The sequence below is a fragment of the Podarcis pityusensis genome (assembly GCF_964106645.2).
Source record: "Podarcis pityusensis genome assembly, chromosome: 9".
NCBI lineage: Eukaryota > Metazoa > Chordata > Lepidosauria > Squamata > Lacertidae > Podarcis > Podarcis pityusensis.
This window is the reverse complement of record NC_138034.1, coordinates 6,641,889-6,659,210: the sequence shown is the minus strand read 5'-3', so window position 1 is coordinate 6,659,210 and position 17,322 is coordinate 6,641,889. Positions and strand designations below refer to the sequence as shown.

Here is a 17,322-nt window from a genome sequence, read left to right as displayed (position 1 = left end):
TGCGCATACGTGTGATGTCATTTTGAGTGTCTGCGCATGCAGCAAAACCCGGAAGTAACCCTTTCTGGTACTTCCGGGTTGCCGCGGGACACAACCTGAAAAGATTTAACCTGAAGCAAACTTAACAAGAGGTATGACTGTACTGGTCTTTGCCTAAAGTCCTTCCCCAGTGGAACAGGACCACTCAGTTGCTCTAGCATGAGACTCTTAATCTCAGGGTTGTGGGTTCGAGCACCATGTAGGTTGGACGAGATGACCCTTTGTTGCAGGTTTTATTGCGCTGGTTTCCATCGCAGTTATCCTCTGTTTTTCACAGATTGGTCGGGAGCACCTTTCTCTAACACGCCAGCACCTCCGCCCCAATCCTTACACAAAAGGTACAAATCAGCATATCGTTTACCTAAGCAGGCAAATGCAGTTTGGAAGCTGGCAAAGAACATCCAGCACACCAGAGCCTGCTGTGAAGGCTGAAGCTTGCGAGAGCAATAGAAGACGTCTGTGACTGCCCCTTGGTACAGGCGCTGGAGGTTGATCCTGAAAATGGAGAGGGAGAAACCGGGGGGGGGGGGGGGAGATGCAGTCAAGTGGAATGTGAGAGCACCTAAGGAGGATAGATGAAAACTTAGGAACAGTCTGCTGGACTAGACCAAAGGGGGCTCCTCATCTACTCCTGCAGAAACCCCTCCTGTGGTTTCCAGCAACTAGTATTCAGAAGCTGGAAAGAAACACAAACCCCTGTGTTGCAAAATGTGACAAATCTACAAAAATGCAAACGCAACACGCTGGCTAAGAACTGTTAGTAAATATAGAATCGGTATGATGTCATTCAAAATAAACGAATAAGTCACTTCAAAATTATATATATCTCATACAACACATCTCACAAAATATACAAGTTGTTAAGTGTATCAGAGTCAAACAAAGGTTCAAACAACCAATGAATAGTGAGGAACGCCAAACCGTCTCTCAAAGGAAGAAGTCTCACACAAGTCTCAAAGGAAGACGTTTCTCCGAAGTCTCAAAAGGACAGTGCATCCGGAATAGTTCAACTGTTTCGAAATAAAGTCTTGATCAGTGAATAATTATCAATGAAATATACATACTAGTGAATATCATACTAGTGGATCAGTGCTCACTGGATAATGTAGCTGCTGAGACGTCTTCCTTTGAGAGACGGTTTGGCGTTCCAGCAATAAAGGTTGTTTGAACGTTTGTTTGACCCTGATACACATAACAACTTGCAGTCACTTGTATATTTTGTGATATGTGTTGTATGATATATACCCGTATTTTTCGCTCTATAAGACGCACCAGACCACAAGACGTGCCTAGTTTTTGGAGGAGGAAAACAAGAAAAAAAATATTCTGAATCTCAGAAGCCAGAAGAGCAAGAGGGATTGCTGCACAGTGAAAGCAGCAATCCCTCTTGCTGTTCTGGCTTCTGGGATAGCTGCGCAGCCTGCATTTACTCCATAAGAGGCACACATATTTCCCCTTACTTTTTAGGAGGGAAAAAGTGAGTCTTATAGAGCAAAAAATACGGTATATTATTTTGAAGTGGCTTATTTGCTTATTTTGAATGACATCATACCGATTATATATTTACTAACAGCTATTAGCTAGCTTGTTGTGTTTGCATTTTTGTATATTCCCACGGTGGAGGCAGAGCACAGCTATTGTGGTATCGCAGTAGCCATGGAAAGCCCTCTCTTCCTCCATGAATTTGTCCAATCCTCTTCTAAGGCCATCCATGTTGGCGGTCATCCCTCCCTCCTGGGGGAAGGACTTCCATAGATCAACCCCTCATTGCGAAAGAAGGACTTTTAGGATGGTGGATGCCAAGTGAAGGCATTTGTTCTCAAAGCAGGGATGAGAACAACAGTGGAAGTGGCTTGATGCACAAACCACGGAGCTTCTTTAATGCTAGATTGGGCTTTTCAGCTGGAGCACTTAATGCACGCAAAGTGAAATGGAGCAGGAGGAAGACGAAGGGAATGCCATGCCATATCTCTTGCCAGTTAAGAAGAGAAGCAGGAGGGGGCTGGCTTGGGGCAGCCTGATTTGGGTGGGGCAGAGCCCCATTTGCCCTGATGGACCTCCCTTCCCTGCCCCCGGTGGAGTCCAGAAGGACAAGGCTCACCTGTGCTTCCCCATGGACTTCATCAGCATACAGAAAGTCAGCAGGCAGGAGACGACCAGGGAGGAGACGAAGCAGACTGCAAAAAACAGGAGTGGTTTCACAACCAGTCCCTCTTTTCACAGGGAACTCTGGGAATTGCAGCTCTGGGAGGTGAATCGGGACTTTCTAGCAACTGTCAGCAGCACTCTTCACAAAGCACAGCTCCCATAATTCTTTGGGGGAAGCAGGGGGTTGCTTAAAGTGGTATCTTGGTGCAGATGTGCTCCCTGACTCTCACATGCATTACCTTGGTTCAGGTGTGCTTCTGCCATTCTGCTATAGCAAGAGGGAGGGTCCTTATCACCAGGGAGAGCTGACAAGACAGGCAGCAGCCCATTTGTCTGCCTGTCTGCCTGCCTGCCTGCCTGCCTGCCTGCCTGTCAGTCAGCCTGTCATCGGCTATGCACACCCCCTCCCCCTCCTCCATGCAGCATCTTTTCCATCCCATCCTCTCTGTGCCAAATGCAGGATCCTACCACTTCCTTCCCCCCGCAAGCCTTTGTGAGCACTGCACTACCATCTGCGGGGTGAAATTGCTGCCTGTATTTCACTCCCCCATTGCTTCTTGGCATTGAGCGCTGCTTTTAGCTTGCTGGCAAATGGCCCAGAAAGAAATCAGGGAATGAGGGCGAATCCGCATAAAGGAAACCCCCAACGGACCCCACAATGACAAGGATGTTTGCATGCCATAAGACGCCCCTCAGATTAGGAAACTTTGACCACAGACCCTGATCCCGTCTGCAAGGTTTCCCTACATCCAGAATCCATCCCCTCTGAACTTCAGAAAGGTCTCTGCACGCACAGCGCGAGGGCTAGGAACTTAGGATGTCAAAAAAGAAAAGAAAAACATTTGGAGAAACATTGAAGCACGTGGGGCAGGCAGCCAACTTGATAACTACACAGCCGTATCAGCATCCCTGTGTTTGGAACTTGCCCTCTTCATCAGATGAAAGATACCCAGGTAGTAATTGGGGAACGCCCTAACCATCCTTTCGACTTGTAGCAACAGTCCAATTTGAGGACAATAATGCCATGACCATGACTAAGGATGGAAGGATTGGGGAATTTTGGTTCTCAAAGTCCTCGTCCACATTCCTGCTTTTCCCATGCCTAGAAAGCAGAGGCCTTTATGCTTTCCCCATTCTCCCACTCCTTTCTTGGGGAAAACCCAATGTTTAGTGCACGGGCAGCTGCCCCCCTAAATCAAGTTGATCAATACAAAATACTTAACTAGCTGAAGTTCTACCCCCCCCCCACATAAAGCCTACCCCCTCCCCATAAATCCTGGCTACATCCATGGTTTAGAATGAAATTGGAAGAAAGGCCAATCCAGAAAAAACCAAATTGCCTTTTACTCTGATTGAGTGCTAAAGAATGGTTCGCGTCCCCCCCCCCTTAAGGGGAAGCAGAGGGGCAAGAGGAGGATGGAGAAGCCCTTGGTTTCTCATTGTTACCATTTAAATTCTATTGTCCCCCTTTCTGCAGCCAATTTGTGATTTTTAAAAAACAATAAAAAGCCCTCATGTGCATTATAGTGTGAATCTGTCCTTTGCATGCAATTTCCACTAAGGCACACATTTTGTAAGCATTTTCTCCCAATATAGTAAAAGAACCATAGAGTTGGGACCAAAAGGGTCATTTAGTCTAACCCCCGGCAACGTAGGAATCACAACTAAAGCATCCTGGCAGATGCATTTCATATGCAATTTTCATTGATATAGTCAGTTTTATGCACCCTTTCCCCAAATGTATGTATTTTTTTTAAGCATTGGTTTGATGGATGGCGAATCTCCTCTTTTTCAGGGGTAAAATTTCTGTCCGGGTGGATTTTCAAATTTGCCAAAATATCTCTGGCTATAATTTCTGGATGAGACGTAGGTATAACTGGTGGCTGAAGACTTGCTTTCCTCTTCTCTTCTCCTGCCCCCCTCAGCAATATATTACAGCTTCTATAGTTTACATATAGTAGGGTGTTTAAAATGAGAGTCACCATAGCGTCCTCTTTTTTTGCTCTTCAAGATATGGCAGCCATAATATAAACTCAAAAAATGCACAACATAGTAAGAAACTAAAACAATACAACACCACCAACCCCTGCCCTTGTTTAGAATACCATAGATTGTTTAATTAGGCAAAGATCTGTGAGAAGAGGAATTTTTATGCCTGGCGCCTAAGGATATGCAACAAAGGCTCTAGGCAAGTCTCCCTGGAGAGAGCATTCACCCAATGGGGAGCCACCACAGAAAGGTCCTGCTCTCATGTTGCCACCCTCCGGACCTCTTGTGGAGCAGGCACACGAAGAAGGGCCTCAGAGGATGATTGCAGGGACTGAGTTGGTCCATATGGGGAGAGGCAGTCCCTGAGGTATTGTGGTCTCCTATGGAATGTAACCTATCACAAGAGTCCAATTGCTAGCCCTACCCACTCTGGCCTCTGGCCCAGCCCATCATTGGCATGGAAGGTTGTCCCCAAGGGAAGGTGGCCCTCAGGCTAAAAGAGTTTTGCCACCTTTGGATCTGGGCCATAACTCCTTACGAGATTGTCTTGCCCCTCCTGGGTCCCCTTGGCTGCTTCACTTGACGGAACTGGCCCTTCTGCAGGTGCCACACAAGACCCACAGCACATTGGTAAGAACTTGATCATTTAGTGTGACAGCAGCGACAGTTTGGAACTCCTTGCCTATTGATCTCAGGCAGGTGCCTTCACTGGAATTAAAGACCCTTTTAATGAGGGTGAAAGAGGAGAGTGCAAAATATGGTCTGAAGCTCAACATAAAAAAAGAGAAGATCATGGCCACTGGTCCCATTACCTCCTGGCAAATAGAAGGGGAAGAAATGGAGGCAGTGAGAGATTTTATTTCCTTGGGCTCCGTGATCACTGCAGATGGTGACAGCAGCCACAAAATTAAAAGACGCCTGCTTCTTGGGAGAAAAGCAATGACAAACCTAGATAGCATCTTAAAAAGCAGACGCATCACCTTGCCAACAAAGGCCCATATAGTTAAAGCTATGGTTTTCCCTGTAGTGATGTATGGAAGTGAGAGCTGGACCATAAAGAAGGCTGATCGCTGGAGTATTGATGCTTTTGAATTATGGTGCTGGAGGAGACTCTTGAGAGTCCCATGGACTGCAAGAAGATCAAACCTATCCATTCTGAAGGAAATCAGCCCTGAGTGCTCACTGGAAGGACAGATCCTGAAGCTGAGGCTCCAAGACTTTGGCCACCTCATGAGAAGAGAAGACTCCCTGGAAAAGACCCTGATGTTGGGAAAGATGGAGGGCACAAGGAGAAGGGGACGACAGAGGACGAGATGGTTGGACAGTGTTCTCGAAGCTACCAGCATGAGTTTGACCAAACTGCGGGAGGCAGTGGAAGACACGAGTGCCTGGCGTGCTCTGATCCATGGCGTCACGAAGAGTCGGACACAACTAAACAACAAAAAACCATGCTAGTTTAGACAAGCCTGACCAGGTGGCTAGAAAGTTGATGTGAGTTTTAAGCTGTTTTAGTACCGTATTTAAAATTTTGTCTGTTTTAAAGTAAACCACTCTGATGGTTTTTTTTTAAAAAAATAAGCAGTGTATAAATTTTATGAAATAAAGTAAACAATGTAAATTGTTTTGGAGGTAATAGTTGCATGACGCCTTACACTTGAAATAAAAAAGGTAAAAGGTAAAGGACCCCTGGATGGTTAAGTCCAGTCAAAGGTGACTATGGGGTGTGGCACTCATCTCACTTTCAGGCAGAGGGAGCCGGCATTTGTGCACAGACAGCTTTTTGGGTCATGTGGTCAGCAGGACTAAACCACTTCTGGTGCAACAGAACACCATGACGGAAGCCAGAGTGCATGAAAACACCGTTTACCTTCCCGCTGGAGCGGTACCTATTTATCTACTTGCACTGGCATGCTTTCGAACTGCTAGGCTGGCAGGAGCTAGGACAGAGCAATGGGAGCTCACCCCGCTGCAGGGATTTGAAAAGAAACATCAATAATGGGTTGGATCCAACAGGGCTCTTCTTATTTTCAATTTTAATTTTTTATCCAGAATAACTGCTTCTGGAATAAAGTACAAAAGCAACCTGACAGATGTTTTCATGCTGCTAGATCCTGTGCAGAGAATTCTAGGAGATTTAAAAGATCTTGGCACTAAGCTGAATTCATTATGTATCTGTTAATTGACATTTTGATAGCTCAGCAAACTTGGGAAAGGGGAAAGGTCACTTCAATTGAATTATGGGAACGATGACTAAAATGCTGGCTCAACATTTATTATCATTATTTTTAGCTTCTCAGTTAGGGGGCCAACCAGCTCTGGAGAGGATATATTGATCATTAATGTGCTTAGAGATATGCTCCAAGATAAATACAAAAGACTAGACTGTATTCTTGGATAACTGGGCTTGTGACCCAGTTCTTGTTCCTACAGTTTCGGTTTTTTGTGTTTTTTTGGGGGGGGAGGAATAATTGAAAAATAAAAATGTGGGCAGGGGGCGCAGCCAGGAATGGGCACTCTTATATCCTTGTGTTTCTTTAGTTCTTCAGAGCCATTTCTTGGGGATGCTCCAGTTGTGATTCCTGCATTGCAGAAGGTTGGACTAGATGGGCCCCCTTCCAACTCTGCAATTCCACGATTCTGTGACCACCTCCAGAGTTTGCTTTTATCAGGGGCAGAAAGGGACATTGTCAACAAGACCAGGGCCCCAAATACTCACCTTCTAGTGACCAGATGTAGTGCTTGAGGGTGGCTAACTCTTTGTCTCCAGGGATCCCAGCGGGATTTTCAGAGGGGACTAAACCAAACTGGATGAAGAGTGCAGTCAGCTCCTTGGTCATCCCAGACCTTACTATCTGGATGCTGGGGACGAAGACTGCCAGGAGGAGGAGGGCCACCTGTAAACCAAGAGATGGTTCATCTGGGTGGCCACTGAGAGAACAGGATGCTAGACTAGATGGACCACTGGCCTGACCCAGCAGGCTCTTCTGATGCTCTTATGTCTCTGGGTACCAGTTGTTGGGAGACATGTGCAATAGAGCGCTCTTCCGCTTGTGGGCATCCATGAGAACAGAATCCTGGGCTGGATAGGCCATGGGTTCTTAGGTTCTTACCTGATAGACAGCAATCACAGATGTGGTGAGGGAGAGAACCAGCTTCAGAGGGATTTGGAAGCCTGCAATTCCACACAAAAAAATCACAATCACACATGGGTAGCCCCCAACAGTTCCACAACATTTTCTGATGTCATTAATGAAAGAAGCATTGGTGGGTCAGAGTCTGCTCCCCTGGTTGCAGGGAACATGAGACTTAAGTTGTCAGGTTTATACGGTGCAAAGAAGGAAATGTAAAAGGGGGTGGGAGTTAAACATAAATGGAATGCAGAAATGCAGTCTGTGGCCATGGATGGAGAGTAGCTTAAATGAAATGAGTGAAAACACAATTGTGTGTTTGTGTGCGTGTGTGTGTGTGTGTGTGTGTGTGAGAGAGAGAGAGAGAGAGAGAGAGAGAGAGAAGCTTTGGTCCAAACAACTGAAGTATTTAATCAAGAGATGTGTCCCAAGATTCCACAAAGAAATCCAACAGCCACAAACACACATTCACAATTGCTGGTTCCTAAGGCAAATTCAGCTCATTAGCTAAGTAGGGTGGTCTGCCAGGAATGATAGTCATTGCTTCCAGCGGGGAAGGACATTCTGTGGGACCTCCAAGGAGTGTGCCTGCCTCCTCCCACTCAGCCGCCCTATAGCTGAGGGGGAGGTGGCGGGCGGACCGTTTGGGGTAGCGCGAAGCCTGCGGGTGCCCAAGCCACTGCATCACTCCCAAGAGAGAAGCGTGGCTTGTGCGCGCTGCAGGCCCTACGGTGAGTGCTGCCCGACACTTTGTCACCCCCCTCAGTGGTGACACCTGGGGCAGACCGCCCCTACCGTCCCCTTCCTCCGCCCAATTGCTCCGTAGGGCTGTGAAATGGGATGAAAACACTTGCTTATTCAGAATGAGGGCAGAAAGCACTACTCTCACTCTGATTTGGCTTTATGAAGCTATCATTGCGACACTGGCAGCATCCCTTGACGGAATCGTGTTGCCTTCATAATCCCTGGTTGCCAGGACCCGCTTCAAGAAGAAACACCCACGGTGGCTTTCATTTCTCCACCTGTTTTGTGCACCTGCAGCCTCTTTTGCGGGTGGAGGATTTAAGAACAAGCCAAAGCAACAATGGAGCCTTTCGAAAGATCTGTGCATGCAGTACCTTCCTGAGGTGCGTAGAGGAATGAGCAGACATAGGAGCGGATCCTTGACAGCAGGCTTGGCTTGGCTCTGCTGATGCTAGAGAGACAGAAAGAAAGTTTGGCTCAGGCAGAGAAGAAGAGGCACACACACAAGCACGCCAAGACACGAGGACAGGGCCAGGGGACCCTTTTCAGGCTGAGGGCTGCAATGCCTCATCAACAACTTTTGCTGGGCTTAAGCAAGCTAGCATGCCTCCAGCCAGCAGAAAGCAAGGTTGGCACTAGCAGATAGTCTGGGAAAATACACTTTGTGCTTTCCCACTTCACACCCAGGCTGCACCCCTTTCTCCTGCTCGCTCTCATTCTCTCTCTCTCTCTCTCTCTCTCTCTCTCTCTCTCTCTCCTGCACGAGGCAGCCATAACACTACCTCTCATGGCATATTCTTAGAATCCAAAGCCATTCTTGGGAATGTGAAGTACATAACTGGAAGCAAAGAACCTTTTTTTCCACTTTACCAATGGGACTCCGGTGCATTTTATGTTACTTTTTTAGCAATGCTAGCAAATGAGAGAGGCAGTGGACAGTGGGTTAGCTCCAGCCTCCAAGCTATATTATTTACTCATCTATCTATCTATCTATCTATCTATCTATCTATCTACAATGGTACCTCGGGTTAAGAACTTAATTCGTTCTGGAGGTCCATTCTTAACCTGAAACTGTTCTTAACCTGAGGTAACACTTTAGCTAATGGGGCCTCCTGCTGCCGCCGTGCCGCCAGAGCACGATTTCTGTTCTCATTGTGAAGCAAAGTTCTTAACCTGAGGCACTATTTCTGGGTTAGCAGAGTTTATAACCTGAAGGGTCTGTAACCTGAAGCATATGTAACCCGAGGAACCACTCTATCTATCTATCTATCTATCTATCTATCTATCTATCTATCTACCTACCTACCTACCTACCTACCTATGAACTATAAGCAAACCAATATTATTTTTCAAACCTAGCAAAAAGTGGATGTGGCAGTTCCAAAGTTTGGGAGCTTGATTTAGTAGGAAAGGTGACCAACAAACCACACAGTTCCAACGGATAATGTAAAAAGGATAGATTTCCAGATGTCTGCTTTGATTTTACTACTTATGCCAATAGGGAAGAACAGGGTACATCCCCCCTCCCTTTGCTTATCAATAGATTTGATTGATTCAACAATATATGATCCATTCCACCCATGACAGCAATGGGCTTTATTTTACCATAAGTTTAAAATTATATTCAGCCTTCTGTTTTTATCATACCTGCTTGTTGTGTGTCTGTTGTTGTTAACCTAATAATGTGTTGTCTTTAATTCGCCTTTCTTGCTTCATATTGATTAATTTATTTAAAAAGTGGGTGGAGCTACTGTTGCCTTGGTATAATAGACTACTGTCCAGCCTGCAAAAGCCAGAGCTTTCCATGCTCATGGCTCCATCCAGCCAATCCAGACGTGTGATCATAGGTCAAGCTCTCTGGGAGGGAATAAGCACTTGAGGAGGGTGTGGATTGGGGCCAGCAAGGAGCGTGGCTTGAGCCAGATAGAGAGAAAGCCACGTTATTCTTATTTTTATTTATGTCATAGAATTTACTCATGGCTTGGTGTGTTGTTGTTGTTGTCTTTAAAACAACAACCCTAAAAACAGTTTACAAAAAAGATGAAACAAGATACAGGGATATTCTGGGGCCAACTTGCCCACCCACCCCCATTCCAGTTCCCATTCATCTCCAGATTTTGGGATGCGGTTTTGCTGAATGAAAGGCAGGCTGTGTGTGTGTGTGTGTGAGAGAGAGAGAGAGAGAGAGAGAGGTTTTACCTTTTATTTGGCATCCTTTTTGCCAGGATATTCTTCAGATAGTCTTCATAATAGCCACTCCCTGGCAGCTTAAAACAGACACAAAAGACTGATTATTCCACATGAATTTTTGGTGCAAGGTCGCATCTGCCCCCACCCCCACGGAAAGTGCTCTAATGCCACTTCAATTGGCATAGCTTCCACCCCAAGGGTGTTCACCCAACAGAGCTAGAGTTCCCAGCACCCATGACTGTTTTACTAGTACTAGAGTGTTTTAAAGGTATTGTGTGAATGTGACCACATCTCCAGATTAGGCCATGCTCTCTTAGCTGTGATTCCTGATTTTTGTGAAGGGGGGGGGAGCAGGACCTAGATGACCCTTTGGGTCCCTTCCAATTCTACAGTTCTACAATACTTAACAGACAGCATTTGAAATATAGGGGGAAAGTAGGAACCTTGCTAAGGGACGCGGGTGGCGCTGTGGGTTAAACCACAGAGCCTAGGGCTTGCCGATCAGAAGGTCGGCGGTTCAAATCCCTGCGACAGGGTGAGCTCCCGTTGCTCGGTCCCTGCTCCTGCCAACCTAGCAGTTCGAAAGCACGTCAAAGTGCAAGTAGATAAATAGCTACCGCTCCGGTGGGAAGGTAAATGGCGTTTCCGTGCGCTGCTCTGGTTCACCAGAAGCGGCTTTGTCATGCTGGCCACATGACCCGGAAGCTGTACGCCGGCTCCCTCGGCCAATAAAGCGAGATGAGCGCCGCAACCCCAGAGTCGGCCACGACTGGACCTAATGGTCAGGGGTCCCTTTACCTTTTAGGAACCTTGCTGCGTACTTAAAGGATTTGGGGTACAGCTTCATAGCACAAATTTGCTAATTTATAAGTATGGAAGTTCCAGAGAAAATTTAGGATAGGGGGTGGGAAACATTTGCAGAAACATCTGCATTTCACAGCATGCCCGGCCCACCACGTAAACCATGTATTCTTTTTTTTTTTTTTAAGTGTCTGTGTGTTTAGGGAAAGGGGCAAGGGATCTGGGACTCAGTTTAACACAGAAGACCTAGGCTGGCACAATTGACATTTCCTAAGCCATATTCAGCTCGCCAGCCAGCCAGGGTGGTCTTGAAAGCCAGACCACACCAAAGCACGGGCTGCAAAACACACCTCCAGTTTGGCAGTTGCTCCGCAGGGCTGTGAAATGGAATGAAAATGCTTGCCCATTCAGAGTAATGGCAGAAAGCATTGCCCTCACTCTGATTTGGCTTTTAAGACATTGTTGCGTAACTGGGCCTTGGACACACCCCACTTCCGCCCAAAAATGCCCCTGCTGAAAAGGTACAAAGGTCTCAATCAATCCATCGGTTCGACTCAATTTTCACATAGCTAAAGGGGCTGTTGCAAAAATGTAAGAGTCCGCTTTGCACATTAAAAGAATATTAGGTGCACACCTGTAAAAGCCATTAATTATGAACATGACAAACATGTGCAGTTTTGCAATTTGCAAAATGAATAGTTAATTAGTTGGAAAATGAATTAACTGACAGCTCTAATAATCACCCCTGCTGCACATTCTTGTTAGGTACTTGGCCATCATTGGCTCAAGTACTGCTTAGGTTTATAGCAGGCCTGGTATAGGAAACTGGCACCCTTCGACAGCTGCGGGGGCATCCAGCTTTCTCTGCCCTGATGCCTGCCCTGGGCTCCTGGCTGTGGGCACACCCAGTGGCTGCTGGAGCAAGCAACCCTATAAGCCCAGTGCAGCTTTGTGGGAATTGTGGAAAATCAAAGTGGCCATTTGCACCATCAGGAAAACACTTTGCCAAGGGCTACCGCAACCCAGAAGCCAGTCTGAGTCTGAGCTTGAGCCATGGAGTACTAACGTGACAAGCCCCATCTTGAGATTCTGCTGGCTGTCTGGGGCCAGAGAGAAAATGCAAGCAATTCATCCAAGAGATATTTGATGGCAGACACCACCTGGGAAATCAGGGCAAGGAAGGAGGACGAGATGAAGAATAAATTAAAAAGCAAAGGGGGCTGGGGCAGAGACCACACAGGATTCTCCAATTACTCCCTTGAGGACCAGAAGGACCAGAAAATATGGTCTCCAGGGAATGTGGTTCAAGTAAAAAGGCTCTTTGAATTAAAGGAGAAGACCACCAATTGTACAGGAGGATTCACAGGCTGCCTGGCCAGATGTCTCTAGTGCTGTAGAGGAAATTTTTTAGGGAGGCTTGCCCTTCAACTGCAATGTGGCAAATGTGCTTTGATTGGGGATAATATGGTAGGAACTGCATCTTTTCAAAAGGGCAAAATAAGCCAGTGATGCTGCTGAGAGAGAAAACAGGAGGAAGCACACCCAAAAGCTCAGTCCATTTCCATCCTGGCTCTCTCTCAGGTGTGCTCAGCCAGAGCTCTGCTTCACTCCATTTTTCAGGGAATCATTAAAACCAGCATGGAGGCAAGGCTGGGGTATCTAAAAGGCGCATCTCCACCCCCATCGTTCTACCGGGACACTGAGGTCCAGCGCCAAGGGCCTTCTGGCGGTTCCCTCACTGCGAGAAGCCAAGTTATAGGGAGGGCCTTCTCGGTAGTGGCACCCACCCTATGGAGCATCCTCCCACCAGATGTCAAAGAGAAAAACAACTACCAGACTTTTAGAAGACATCGGAAGGCAGCCCTCTTTAGGGAAGCTTTTAATGTTTGATGGACTATTGTATTTTAATATTCTGTTGGAAGCCACCCAGAGTGGCTGGGGAAACCCAGCCAGAAGGGCGGGGTATAAATAATAAATTATTATTATTATTATTATTATTATTATTATTATTATTAACAATTTATTTATTTATTTATTTTTAAAAACCTACACTAAAATACCGCCCCATACAAACAGGTGATAAGACACTTAAAAGCCGAAGGTCTGATTAAAAGGGAATGTTTTTGTCTGGCACCTAAAGATATGCAATGATGGTGCCAGCTGAACCTCCTTGGGTTCCCAACTGAGGAGCCACCACTGGAAAAAAACATTTGCCTGTTTAGAATTAGTATACCGTAATTATAATTTATTGCATTTATAACCCACTCTGCCGCCCAATGAGCTCAATGTAGCACCCAAGGCTCTCTCAATCCGCATAAAAACTGCAAGGCAAGTTAGGCTGAAAGGCAGTGACTGGCACCAAGTGGGTGATTTGAACCCTGGCCTCTTCCAGGTCCTAGTCTGACACTCTAACCACTACACCACACTGTCTCTCCAACGAGACTCTCCACTAACTTGCCATGACTCTCTAGCATTCCAGAAAGGATTCTTTCCTGGCCCTGCATGAAGATACTGGGGATTGAAGTTGGGATCTTCTACATGCAAACCACGTTCTCTGAATTCTGAGCCCCTCCAGAAATGCTACCATCTGCGCTGATTAATCTGTGATGTCTCATTCACACATTCAAGTCACTATCTGACGCTACAGTCAGTGGGCAAGGACTGGCACCATGGTGGGTTGGCAAGGCAGTGATTCAGGAAGAGGCTCATAGCTGATTGTTCCAGCATCTTCCTGCAGGAAGCAAAACCATATTGTGAAAGGCTACCCACCAACATGCAGGCTGTGATATGTAGCAAAGACACCCGTGATATATTTATTTATTGCGTTTATATTAGATCTACTTTGAGTGAAGCTCTGTTGGTGACCTCTCTCTTTGCCACTGACAGTCAGGGTATGCTCTTGCTTGCGCCAACCCAGAAAAGACCCAGCAAAGGGATGCTGCGCCTTCAGACAGTTTCTGCAACATCCTCAGCACACTTCTTATATTTTTAAAGAAGCACCCGACTTCTGCAACCTATTTAAAAATGCCTTGCATAATTCCCATATGCCTCGCCAGCCTTTGTGATTGCAGTTGCGGAGGTGCTAATTATCGTGGGGAGAGGAGTGGGTCTGTCACTACACAAGGTTGTTGCAGGATCCCAGCTGGAGATCTGCACAAACATCTGAAATGGAATAAGAAGGAACGTTCTGTTCCGACTCCTTATCCCAGAGTTGTGGATTGGGCTAAACCCTAAAATCCGAGTGCAGATTTGGGCTTCTATCGATTATTTATTTATTTTTAAATAGAGCTTTCTTTCTTAAAACAAGGACCTCTGTGCCAGTCGTTTGGATTATGATTCTGTTGCCAAACACTCACTCTCCTCCTTCCACTGTAAGGCTCTGAATAGGAAACATTCAGAAACTCAAATCTTCTTGAGCTAAGTGGTTTAGATTTCAGCAAAAATAAAAGCAGATTATTGTCCCCCCCCCCCAAAGAGCCAAATTGTCTTTCCCACACACCCTGTAAACTGAGGGCACCTCAATTTAGAGTCGGCCTTGGGAAGGAAATCACAGGATTGTAGAATCAGAAGGGACCCCAAGGCTCATTGAGGAATCACAGGGGAAGCATCCCTGACAGATGGTCCTCCAGCCTCTGCTTAAAAACCTCCAAGGAAGGAGAGTCCACCGCCTTCTGAGGACTGAGTGAATATGGTCCATTGTCAAACAGCTCTTATTGCCAGGAAGTTCTTCCTAAGCTTTAGTCGGAACCCCCTTCCTTGCAATTTGAATCCACTGGTTTGGGTTCTGCCTTCCAGAGCAGCAGAAAACCAGCTTGTTCCATCCTCCTTTTAGATATTTGAAGATGCCTCTCCTTTCTCCTCTGAGTCTCCTCTTTTCCAGGCCAAACATCCCCAACTCCCTCCATTGTTCCTCATAAGGCTTGGTCATCTTGGTTGCCCTCCTTTGCACACATTCCAGCATGTCAATATCCTTTTTAAACTGTGGTGGTCAGAACTGGACACAGGACGCCAGGTGTGGTCTGACCAAGGCAGAATAGAATGGGACTATTATTATTATTCAGATGCGGGTGGCGCTGTGGTCTAAACCATAGAGCCTAGGGCTTGCCCATCAGAAGGTTGGCGGTTCGAATCCCCACAACGGGGTGAGCTCCCGTTGCTCAGTCCCTGCTCCTGCCAACCTAGCAGTTCGAAAGCACGTCAAGTGCAAGTAGATAAATAGGTACCACTCTGGTGGGAAGGTAAACGGCATTTCTGTGCACTGCTCTGGTTTGCCAGAAGTGGCTTAGTCATGCTGGCCACATGACCTAGAAGCTGTCTGCGGACAAACGCCGGCTCCCTCAGCCAGTAAAGCGAGATGAGCGTGCAACTCCAGAGTCGTCCGCGACTGGACCTAACGGTCAGGGGTCCCTTTACCTTTATTATTATCATTATTAAATAAAAAAATTCCTTCCAGCAGCACCTTAGAGACCAACTAAGTTTGTTATTGGCATGCACACGAAAGCTCATACCAATAACAAACTTAGTTGGTCTCTAAGGTGCTACTGGAAGGAATTTTTAAATTTTGTTTCAACTATGGCAGACCAACACGGCTGCCTACCTGTAACTATTATTATTAAATTAGAATTGTATATTGCCCTTCATCTGTAGATCTCAGAGCAGTTCACAGCAGCAAAATAAAAGATAAAAACCAAAAATACATAATAAAAACAAGAACTTCCCTTGACTGAACATGAGACTTCTGTTAAAGCAGCCGAGAACTGCATTAGCTTCACACTGTTGCAAGACAACAGCTTTTTCATAGTCCCTGAGGCTTGGTCAACAGCCTCTGGATGGCCACAAGGTTTTCCCCACTCCTGAGCTAGGAACTTAGAAAGCTGTTTGTTCCCAGGCCAGACAATTCCTCCATTTTGTTGTGTCAGCTTAATCTATTGCCTATCAAGTAATTGCAAGAGCACAGCTCATTCCTCCCCACCAAAAGAAACTCTGCACCGCCAGAACTTCATGGAGCGGAAAGGTGTGTGAAAATGAAACACTTGTTATTTTTAAATGCGCGCAGGCATGGATGTCACCTTGACATTTCAGGAACTGCCAAGTGGGTCAGGTTCCATTTTCTGTTTCTGTACGGCATCTACAATTTGTGCTCACTCCAAAAATATGCACCACATATTGGCAATGCCTTGCATAATTTGCACCTGCTTCGTAATGGAAGCAGTTGGGAGTCGGAAACGTTAGACAGGTCCACATGCTCTGCTGTAAAACCTTAGTGCCACACCATCTCAGAATTCCTGCCTGTATTTTTCCCCGCCAAACCCCAATTCAACAAGGGCAAGTCCTGTTGTATTTTTTCCCTTAACAAGTTGGTATATTTATATGCAACTAATCATAAGAACGGGGACGCGGGTGGCGCTGTGGGTTAATCCACAGAGCCTAGGACTTGCCAATCAGAAGGTCAGCGGTTTGAATCCCCGCAATGGGATGAGCTCCTGTTGCTCAGTCCCTGCTCCTGCCAACCTAGCAGTTCGAAAGCACGTCAAAGTGCAAGTAGATAAATAGGTACCACTCCAGCGGGAAGGTAAACGGCGTTTCTGTGCGCTGCTCTGGTTTGCCAGAAGCGGCTTAGTCATGCTGGCCACATGACCCGGAAGCTGTACGCTGGCTCCCTCGGCCAATAAAGCGAGATGAGCGCCGCAACCCCAGAGTCGGCCACAACTGGACCTAATGATCAGGGGTCCCTTTACCTCTATTTATGAGAACAATCAGAGCAGTTTACAACAGGAGCATGTAAAACCATACAATGAAAACCGTATGAAAAAGTTAAAATCAGTAACCAACTAACAGTTGTGGAAAATGTATTCTTCATTGCCTGCTTCCATCAGGAATTTAAAAGTTGAAACAGAGGGTGCCAGCTGATGTTCCCAACACTTCCTTACCTGAGAATTATTCTGTCCTTCTGACTCTCAGCTCCCTTCAGCCCAAGCCAGCATGGCCAATGGTTAGGGAAGATGGGCTCTGTCCACTGCTGGCCTCATGACAAAGCCATGCACACTCCCCACGTCCCAGGAATAAAGTAAGGCTTTTGCTTTGCAGCATGTCTGTTTTCTTGTGCTAAGGTCCTTTCTGTTCCAGGGATGAAGAGGCTGAGCCTGTGGCCCTCCAGGGATTTGTTGGACCACAACTCCCATCACCCCTGAACCTTGGACATGCTAGAAAACCAATGGGGGTTGGAGTCCCAGAATTGTAGTTCACACGTAAGCCTTGAGGCTGAACTACCACAATGCACCCT

General features: G+C 46.5%; 1 protein-coding gene across 2 annotated transcripts in view; it reads right to left on the bottom strand.

Moving 5' to 3' along the window:
• Positions 1-17,322, bottom strand: part of STRA6 (signaling receptor and transporter of retinol STRA6) — a 51,051-nt gene that overhangs the window by 7,753 nt on the left and 25,976 nt on the right. For both annotated transcript variants that reach the window (XM_081019978.1, XM_081019979.1), the window contains 6 exons: positions 10,248-10,315; positions 8,423-8,499; positions 7,287-7,348; positions 6,893-7,070; positions 2,141-2,216; positions 401-534 (listed from right to left, as the gene is read on the bottom strand). In XM_081019978.1, the coding sequence (XP_080876104.1) occupies positions 401-534; positions 2,141-2,216; positions 6,893-7,070; positions 7,287-7,348; positions 8,423-8,499; positions 10,248-10,315 (595 nt within the window). The remainder of the gene's footprint in view (positions 1-400; positions 535-2,140; positions 2,217-6,892; positions 7,071-7,286; positions 7,349-8,422; positions 8,500-10,247; positions 10,316-17,322) is intronic.